Source organism: Orycteropus afer, unplaced genomic scaffold (assembly GCF_000298275.1).
Source record: "Orycteropus afer afer isolate SDZICR_OR568_19922 unplaced genomic scaffold, OryAfe1.0 scaffold00292, whole genome shotgun sequence".
Lineage (NCBI taxonomy): Eukaryota > Metazoa > Chordata > Mammalia > Tubulidentata > Orycteropodidae > Orycteropus > Orycteropus afer.
The window spans coordinates 2,497,948-2,508,919 of NW_006921879.1; the positions used below are offsets into that span (position 1 = coordinate 2,497,948).

The 10,972-nt window shown below is 37.2% G+C and overlaps 1 gene segment (V, D, J or C); it reads left to right on the plus strand.

The window, feature by feature from the left end:
- Positions 1–2,801: 2,801 nt before the first annotated feature.
- On the plus strand, positions 2,802–4,995 carry LOC103205846. The segment is given in 3 exon segments: positions 2,802–2,850; positions 3,062–3,356; positions 4,938–4,995. Coding segments are annotated over 3 exon segments (402 nt in total).
- The last annotated feature ends 5,977 nt before the right edge of the window (positions 4,996–10,972 follow it).

A 10,972-nucleotide genomic window follows, 5' to 3' on the forward strand; every position in this document is an offset into this window, starting at 1 on the left:
TGATAGTGATACTGTGGCTTCAGATAGCATGTGTTCACCAAAAACAAACCAAATTCACCGTCCCTGAGTCAGATCCGAGTCATAGCAACCCATCCTTGGATTTCTGAGGCAGTATCACTAAGGAAGTAGATTGCCCAATCTTCCTTCTGAGGAGTGGCTGGTGGGTTTGAACTGCCAGCCTTCTGGTTCACAGTCAAATGCTTTAGGCATGTGTTGGAGATTCCTATATGGGAACCAAGGAGAATCTGAGGACAGTTTGCAAAACAGTTTCAATTATTTGCGTTTGAGTTTTGTTATGAGGCAGTCAAATAAAAATACAATTTTTGGAGTTTGATAATCTGACATAAACCAATCTTTAATCCCGTAGTGTCTAAGGAGGAAAATACTTCCATTTTAAACAACATTTATATTATTAACAGTTTTGAATTTTTTTTTAGTGATAGCACAGCATATTGGGAGAGGTTTGTCTTCTTCATAGTAATCATAAGAATTGTAGAATTGCACAAAAAAAAATACATACATGTGCATTCATGGCCACAATTTAGAGGTGGCATGGGTTCTCTAGGATGCACAGTTGCGTCTCCTTCCCAGATCATTCAAATAAAATTAGACAGAGAGTTACATTTTCAGTGAAAATGACTTTATCGCTACTATCTGTACTCCAAATACACCACTGGAGAGAATACAGAAGGCTCTTTCAATATCATTTGTATGTGCAGATGCTTTGCTGTTGTAATGTTACCAGTTCTTGGCTTGATGGATAGGTAAAATTATCTGAAAGGTTGACGGTTCAAGTCCTTTCAGTGGACTAGGAAGAAAGGTCTGGCAATCTACTTTTGAAACCCTGCAGGGCACAGTTCTGCTCTGATACATATGGGGTCTCCATGAGTCAGAATCTCCTGGATGGAAACTTGTTTTTGGAAACCAAAAATTAGTGAACATTTTTCACCTTAAAATCAGATTAGAGGCAAGAGAGCAATACAAGCACAAATGGATGTTCACTCTCACAGCCATGATGCATAGTAAGTTTATTCCAGTAGGCCACTCCCATTTGATCACAGATTAATTCACTAATCTTGGAAATTTCCTTCCAATAATTCCTTCCATATTAAGCTTTATGTTTGCCTTCTAGGAAATATAATATTTGTTAATTAATTCACGAGGGAAGTCAAAACTCTGTTTAGAATACACCAAATTTCCCAACGTGGCTGTCATAGCGCATTCAAACTTCATTCACCCATAAATCATCTCTTGGAAGCTCTGCATCTGTGCTGTTAAGAACACGGAGTGGGACCATTTCAACAGGGGAAGCCCTGCCTTCGTGCTGCTCCCAGCATGCTATGGGTATTCATGGTCCTCAACTCTTAGGTAGAACAAATCACAAACCAGGGGGCCAGCTGCCGGTCAGTACTCAGAGGTGGAACAAGGAGTGGAGAAGAGGTCTAAAATACTTAGAAACTTGCTTCCTGCACCTGTCATTTGATTTGATGTTTTGCACCTGCATTAGAGAACTGGCACTGTTTTAGACACCCTGTCTAGATTTTCTTTTCAAGTTGTCTATTTGCCATAGGTCTCTAGGTGTCATAAAGGGTTTGACTTCACTCTTAACCTAAAGTGTGATGGTTCAAACCCACCCAGCAGTGCCACAATCCGAGAAAGCCCTATGGAGCAGTTCTACTCTGTCACACATGGGGTTGCCATGAGTTGGAATGGATTTGATGGCAAAGCGTTTTGTTTTATTTGCCTTTTGATATCTTTAAATTAATTAATCCATTAAAACAGATAAACCAAATGGAAGATTCACAGCTGCTTTCCACACCACCTTACGTGAAAACCGAGACACCATCTTCTGTGTTGTTGACACGTACCAGCTGCTTGAAGCATATAGAGGTCACATTCTGTAGGGGTGCATTCTGGCATGATGTCACACAGAGATCTGACATGCTTGTCATGACACTATTTTACAAATAAAATCCCGAGTCATAGAATTTAACATGTAGGACCGAGCACTTTGTGTCCATGAAAGACAATGTAATACCAGGACAATTCTAAAACACATGATCTGATAAGTACAATTCTCATGTGGAGGCAATAGAACTGAATGTGTTAATCCTATTCACAATCTAAGAAGTAAAACTCTGTCATATTTTGAAAGAGTAATATTTTATTCCTGTCACAATGTTATAAAAACAAACAAGTCAGAAGCACTGAGTTTGTATCATTTGATGTGCAGTAGCTTTCTTTATTGTACAACATAAGGAAAGCCCTGGAACTCATTAAGAAAGATAAAAGAGATGCAGAAATTGTATTTGATAGAATTGTTTTTCAAGGATCTGTGAGTTTTTCCCTTTTATTGCATTAAATTCTGGATGGAGAACTGTAAATACATCCAAAATGGATGAATAGTAGGTAGATTACAGGGAGGGTCCATGGCCCATAATAAATTCTATTGTAAATGAGTTCCCCAAATCATTCCAGTGAATAATTCATATATATCAATTGATTCAATCATTCCTTCCCCTCAGCTTCAATCCTCAATATTACTTGTTTTTCTTCATGTCCCTTGTCAGGGATTGCCTAATTTAATTGCCAAGGACAGACAAGTAGTCAGAGTGAAGGTTTGAGGTGAGCCAGATTTTCTTCTCGTCTATGCATAGGCCACATAAGAAACCCTATTTCCTGTTAGGGGAAGTAGCACCAGAACCAAGGAACTATGCATATACAGTGTACAGCACTCAAAGATACTGAACTCTGATCCTGAAACAGAATAGAATACGTTTGTGTAGAGGAATATATGCCACATGCCACTCTCCAGTCTACTGCGGGTGTTCGTGGCCTTCATCTACTCTGGTAAGGAAGGCTCCAAAAGTGGGTAAGGATGTTAAAGATGAAGGGATTGCACACAGCATGTGGTGTGTCACAGGGACTTGGGGAGGAATGGGGAACTGTAGAAAAGCAAGTAGGCTAAGATGTCAATTTGGTTTGTGTTTGCATCCTCACTGAGTCTAATTCTTACAATATTTTAAGAAGGACCAATTCAGTTCTCTAATTTTTCCCACAGGATCTGTTGTGGCCCAGAGTGTTACTCAAGTCCAGTCAGCTACATCCATGCCAGAGGGGGCAGCTGTCACTCTGGACTGTCAGTATGAAACGAGTTGGACGTATTATCACATTAACTGGTACAAGCAACTTCCCAGTGGTGAGATAATTTTCCTTATTTATCAGTATTCTGAGAGGCCAAATGAGAAGCATGGTCGCTATGCTATAAACTTCCAGAAAGAAGCTAAATCTATCAGCCTCACCATTTCAGCCTTACAGCTGGAAGATTCAGCAAGATACTTCTGTGCTCTTGGGGAACCACTGTGTTTTAAGAGATAGTGAAAGCTGAACAAAAACCTCACGACTCAATAACAGAGAGCTCCTGGCTAGTGGATCGGAGCTGCAATGCGCACCTGCCAAACCCAGACAAGAAATAGCAGTGACTGTGGTTCTGTAATATGTGGTCTGGATCAGGGGATTTCATGCTAAGTAAAACCATCTTTTACCTCATTTGGAAACAGGTGTTTGGAGTAACATTCTTCAAATACATTCTCAGTCTTGAATTTTGGACTTTACAATAGCTTTACTTCAAATACATTCTCAGTCTTGAATTTTGGGCTTTTGGACTTTACAATAGCTTGTACAGAATATGTGTAAAGTTGCCTAATATTAAAAAAAAAAATTGCCCCATATAAATTTAATTAAAGTGGCAGTTTCACTTAAAGATGTTCACAGCACAAAGCTAAAGCTGAGTCTAGTCATTTTATAACTAGAAGAGTCATAATAATTTCCTTAGCCTTTTCTCCTCAGGCTTTCTGTCAGTCAGTCAAGGTTCAACAAGAGAAGTAGAACCACCATGAGTTATACAGACTAAGAGATTAATTCTCAGGCATAGACCTTATGTAATTGCTGGTGGAGGAGTCTATGCAAAGCTGTTTTCTTTGCATTTGCACTGAGCCTGAAGTTCCTATAGGTCTGCTAGGCTAACATTTAAGAAGGAAAGCTCGATGTGAACAAGAGCATGGGCAAATAACGACTTTTAAGGACAAACTGGAACCCGTGAGGACAATTGGAACCTGCAAGAACAAATTGAAATTTGTCTGTCTCTGATGTTTAGCAGAAGCTGGTGTCATTTGCTGTCATGCCACAATCTTGGCTGAGGACAAAAGGAAGCTGAAGGAAGTTGGAGAAGTTCTGAGCCATCCACAAAGTGAGCTACTAAAGATGAGTGACAAGACATGTGAGCTGCCACAGTGCCCTAACCCCTGCGTCAACTTGCAGGGCATAAAAATATGGTTGCTACATCACACTCACCTTCTAAATCTTGTGTGTTTTTTTTCCTGTTGCCAACCCTAATCCAGAATGATGTAGGGAAGCAAATTCTTGGAAATGGATTTCCAGCTTTGTTAAGATGACACAACACTAGACTGTTGTTGTTGTTGTGTGCTGTCGAGTTCTGGGAAACAATGTTTAGAATGATGTCTAATTTCTTATCAGGAATAATAATACTTACTATTAAAATTATAGCAATTACGTAAGGTCTAAGCCTTATATTGTGGGCACATTTAGAATCATCCTTTGATACCTTAAGATGTAAATAATAACGATGAACACTGATATTACCAATTCAGTTGTTTTGGGCCAGAGTTGGATGGAAAGAAATAAAGCTATGTGAACTTCTAGAAATAGTCTAGAATATTATTTCTGTTTATTCTTCCCTCAAGGATGACCTATAATTAGTGGTCACTGGATTAGCCTCTAGTTCAATTGCCTAATTCAGCCCAACTACTTGTAGGAATGCTCCCTGCTGTTAGATATGCATCCTTCTTGTTCTGGAAATGACCTTGCAGAATTTGGATCAATTTACCAATGTATCTGTATTTTCATTGGAAACTATCTCCTCAGCATGTGGGCTTTCTCAGTGGTGTGGTCGTGCCCTTACTTTTCTATCTCTGAGTCTTCTAAATGTTGAGATCTGAAAGATAAAGGAACCTGAGTTGGAGTGGCCTCTGCTTGTCTAATAGCTCATCTCTAAGCCTTTTCCTAACACTTCTAAATTAGAAGACATTAATGAGACTTTTCAGGCTTCGTTTACTGATTAACCATAACTGCATTTCCTCTTTTGCAAGGAGAACTGGAACTAGCCATTGAAAGTACATCTAATCTTTTCATTTTTCAGACTATGATGTTAGTCTGAGTGTATGGAAAGCATACTTCCCTAATCCAGCACCTACCCTGTGCTGCTTTGTTTACTTTCTTCAGTTGTTCACTGGGAACAAGTTTTTGAAGGTAATTCATACTACCAATCTCCCAGAAGTAGAATTCACATTCTGAAAAATCCTCATTAATTCTATCAGTACTATTATTTCCTGTGAACATATCTTATTTCTCCATCTATACTCTGAGCTCACTGAGGGAGAGAATGTTGCTTTTGTACCATCTTTTAATCTCTCAGAGCTCATAGGCAAATTCCAGGCCCAAAATCAGTCTCAAAGAAGTATATATATGTATTTTGAATCAAACTAAGAGTATACACTGGCAAAAGGGAACGTAATTCTTATGTAATATTAAACTTTACTGAGTTTTAATTTATAATCAATACAAGTTTAAATGTACAGTTCAATAGTTTTTAAAATATTGGTTGAGTTCTAAAACCTTTACCATAATCCAGGGTTACAACATTTTATCAACACAGGAAGATCACTTATGCCCAATTACAGTTAATCCTTATTCCCATCCCAGCCCCAGGTAACTATTGATAAGCTTTCTATTAACAGATGTTCCTTTTTTTTTTTTTAATATTTCATGTAAAAAAAATCTTTCAATATGTGATCTTTGCTGTATGATTTCCTTTACTTAGAATAATGTTTCTGAGGTTCATCTATGTTGAAGCACATACTTGCTTTTAATTTATTTTTATTGTTGAATGGCATTTCATTGTATGGATATACTATATTTTGCTTATGCACTCACTAGCTAATGGTCTTTTTCATTGTTCCTATTTTGGGACTATTATAAAGAATAGCCACAAATTAGACACTCATTATTTTTAGATTGTCTCTGGCTTTTAAAACATTTGTGAGCATCACATATGAATGTGGCATGGAAGATTCCAAACAACATGTACTCCAGAGCCAGATATCTGTTCTAATTCTGACTATGCCATTTACCAGACAATCAACTTTGAGTAAATTACATAGTGTCTTTGATCTTTAGTTTTCTTCATTGTAAATTGGGAATAACCAAACCAAAGCAAACCAAACCCATTGCCATCGAGTTGATCCTGGTTCATAGCAATCCCCATTGGTTATTGAAGGCAATAAATCTTTATGGAAGTAGATTGACTCATTTTTCTTCCTTGGAGCAGCTGGTGGCTTTGAACTGCCAACCTTCAGGTTAGCAGTCAAATGGCTTAGGCACTATACCACCAGAGGTCCCTTGGCATTAATGGCACAAATAAACTATCAAATATAACTAAAACTTCAAAAACAATAGAACGGAGACTAGATAAATGAAATATCCTAAAAGTTAAACACTTTGTGCATCCAAAGACTTCATCAAAAGAGTGAAAAGAGAATAACAAACTAGGGAAACCATTTTGGCCATGACATATGTGATAAGGGCCTAATGTATAGAAAACTTCAGCATTTCAACAATAAAAAGAGAAGCAATCTGATTGAAAAATGGGTAAGGACATGAACAGACACTTCACAAAAGAAAATATTCAGATGACTAATAGATGAAAAGATGTTTGTGATCACTAGCCATTAGAGTGATGCAAATAAAAACTCTGATGAAACACCATCTCACCCTGGCAATAATGGCATTGATCAAAAAAAAAAAAAAAAATTAGAGAACAGGAAATGCTGCTTAGCAATCAAAAGCCCTAGGCAATATGCCACAGGAGCTCCCATAGACATATATATATATACCCATGTTTATTGGAACATTATTAGCCATAGTAAAAAGATGGAGGAAACCTGCATACTGATCAACAGATGAACGGATAAGCAAACCGTGGTATATATATACAATGACATACTATGTAATGATAAAGAATAATGGTGAATCTATAAAACCCTCTTACAACATGGAGAACATTATGGAGAGCAAAATAAGTCAATCAACAAAGGACAAATATTGTATGAGATCACTTGGGAAAAGTCAAAATAGGTTTACATACAGAAAGAAGCATTCTTTGATGGTTACCAGGAATGAGAGGGGATGGGAAGGAAAAATCACTAACTAAACAGTACAAAAGTATTAGTTTTGATGAAGGGAAATGCAATACACAATATGGGGAAGTCAGCACAATGTGACCAAGGCAAAGGAAGACACTGAAAGGTGCACAAGAACAAAGCACAATTATAGTAAATGCTACAACATACACAATTTCAACAACAGTCATAAGAAACAATAAGTCATGAGTAGATATATAGGTAAATATGTACGTTAAATAGACAAGGGAAGTTGTATGGGAGTACACTTACATACATACAAAGGTATGATTGTGGATATATCTACATACACATTTGTAAATGCTGCATGTATACTCATATATATAATGGAGAACATGGGCCAGAGTTACAGAAACTACACAAGCAAGACTGAACTACTGGACTTGAAGGCTAAGGACTAGTTTTAGGAGACATCTAGAGGTGTGTGGCAAGCACAGTTTTCAATGTAATGTTGTACATCCTAATCCAGAGAACAACATCTGAGGTCTTAAAAGCTTGCAAGTGGCCATCTGAGAAGGAACTATTGGTATTTTCCCACCTGGAATAAAGGAGAATGAAGAAAACTGAAGACTCAATTAGTCCAAAGGACTAATTGGCCCACATGAACCACAGCCTCCTCTAATCTGAGACCAAAAGAACTAGATGGTGCCTGGCTGTCATTACCAACCAATGTGACCAAGGGCATAATAGAAGGTCCTGGTTAGAATGGGTTTTTTAAAAAAAATGTTGATCATAATTCAGATTAAAAAAAAAAAAAAAAGACCATACATACTGGTCTGAAAGAGACTGGAGGAACCCCCAAGATTACGACAGACAATCATTTAATTTGAAACTGAAAACACATTTTAGCCGATTAACAGACAGGCCCATAAAATAAAAAATAACATCCTGGAAGAAAGTGCTCCTTAGAACAACCAAGTATATGAGATCAAAAGGGAATCATTTATCCAAAACCACAGATAAGAAGGCAGGAAGGGGCAGGAAAACTGGAAGAAAGGAAACAAGGAACCCAGAGAGAAAGCAGATTCACACAATGAGCGGATTTCAATCAATGTCGTGGAGCACTTTGTGTATGAATATATAAATAATTGATCGTAGATCTAATTTCCTATGTAAACTTTCACCTAAAGCACAATAAAATGTTAAAAGAATAGAGAGAGAAGATACTAAAAATATATAGATCTACAGTCACTACAGTAATAATTTTAAATTTAAAAATCCCTATAACATTAGTAATAAAATAGGAATTTTTAATCTGCGTGTATCTCCCAGTAAAAAGTTAAAAACAAGATACAGACTGGGATGTATTTGCAAACCATATAACAAAAAATGATTATAAATTAAGGCTAGATGGAGAACCCTTACAAAACAATAAGGGGAGAAAAGAACAGATAAGGATATAAGACAATTCAAAGAAGAGGAAATAGTGATGGTTAGTGAACAGGTAAGGCATCAATCTCCCTTGAAATCAGAGGAAATTAAATTTTACGATGTTATTGTTTCATTTCTATCAGATCAACAATTATAAAGTCTGATAACTTTATAATAAAGGGTTGGCAGGGATACAAGGAGATGGGGACTCATACTTGTTCAGATGGAGAAAAACAACCATTTGCAGAACAGTTTGCCTCACCAGTAAAAAACAAAAAAGATATACATATCTAAAACATTCAGCAATTCCAATTCCTGATATCGACTTTAAAGAAATTGAAATATGTAAACAAGAAGAAATTTACAAAGATGCTCACCACAGAAATTTTAACAAAATAATTATTGATTATGGTGGAATGGAAAAATAGTGATTTATTCATATAATAGGAATACAATGTAGTGTTAGAAGCAAAAAAGTAGTTCAATACATATTTTCTTAGAAGAATCTTAAAAATAAAACATTGAATATAACAAAGCAAATGGGAGAATGATACATACCACATGACATCATTTATGAGAAATGTCAAAATACAAATACAGTATATTGTTTTCTGATACATTTCTATATAATCTTTGCAATAGAAATTACCCCATTAGAAAGAAGGAACAGGGGGTAATCTTTTAACTATTTCTCTGTGATATTTGTGAGATAGAAGAGAAAGATGAGAGAGAGAGAGAGAGAGTGGCAGGGAAAATGTATAGGAAACATATCAAAATTAAATATCTGTTTGTTCTCCCTGCTGAGTAAACAAGATATTTTCTTTTTTTTTACTTTTCCATATGATAATTATTTAATAAATTTTCAATAAATTTTCTTTTTCAATTGCTTAAAAAAGCACTGTTTTGTCTATCTGAACCAGGCCACAGAATGAGAATGGAACTCCTATTATCCACAAGTTTGCCAGATGCATTCTTAGTAGGCCGAGGTGGCCTATATATAAATATACTAATTCCAATATAACTTCCATTAGAAAATTATTTTAACTCGTTTCTGAATTTTCAGAAGTTCAACCTGAAATAAACTTCCCCAATTCACACTTTCTCTATACAGTATATATATATTTTAAAAAAAGGATGACTGGGGGCGAGAATAAAAATCAAACCAACTGGCTTAGTGCTGGGAGATGTGTCCCCAAGATGGCAGTGTATGAACTTCCCATGTCCATCAAAGACTGTTTTACCTCCTTTTTAAGTGGTTTGAGAAGTTGGGTAGAAAGGTTGGAGTAGTGTCTATGTCTGCTTTGTGTAGCTTTCATTGGGCTGAAACATGCAAGGATAAAAAGGAATATAATCCCTAGGCTGGAATCCATCTGAGGACATCCATTATAAAGGATAGAAGAGCGATGGAGAATAGAAAAGATTTTGGAATCTTGATAGTGATACTGTGGCTTCACATAGCATGTGTTTAGAGATTCCTATAAGGGAACTAGGGGAGCTCTGGTAGCATAGTGGCTAAGGCACTTGACTGCTAATCTGAAGGCTGGCGGTTCAAACCCACCAGCCACTCCTAGGAAGGAAGATGGGGCAATCTACTTCCGTAATGATACTGCCTCGGAAACCCAAGGAGAGGTCGCTATGAGTCGGGTCTGACTCAATGGCACATAACAACATAAGGGAGCTAGGGAGACTCTGAGGACAGTATGCCAAAGACAGATCTTAATTATTCTCATTTGAGTCCTTAGGGGCAGTCAAACAAAAATACAATTTTTGGAGTTGCATAATCTGACATACACCTCCTCACACCACATGAATTGTCATTTTAAAACTGAACACAATCTTTGGACTTCCGGTAAGATGGAGGAATAGGCAGACAAGTGACACAGACCCTCTTCAACAAAGAAAAGAAAAAACAATTGACAGAGATACAGGAGATAATCCTGGAGCACTGAGCTCTGAAAGGAACTATATAGAAGTGGATTAGGCACCAACCAGTGGAAAAACCTGAATGAAAACTGTGAGAACAGTCGGACCTGCAGACTGTCAGCTACTCTGACGGGACCAACAGCCAGAATATTTCCAAGTGGTGTTGGGACCTGAGAATTGACCTATGGATCAGTCCTGGTCACCAAGGGCTGCAGGGACTACTGTGCTAGTGGCCTATGACTAGGAAGGGAAACAGCAAGGAGGGAGACAACCTGAACAGTTGACTTTCCACTGTCCAGAGGGTGTAGCAATTTTGATTGTTTACACATGGCAGCCATTCTGGATATTTAAAGTGACCAAGGGTGCAGCCATTTTGAATCTTTACAAGTGGCAACCATTTT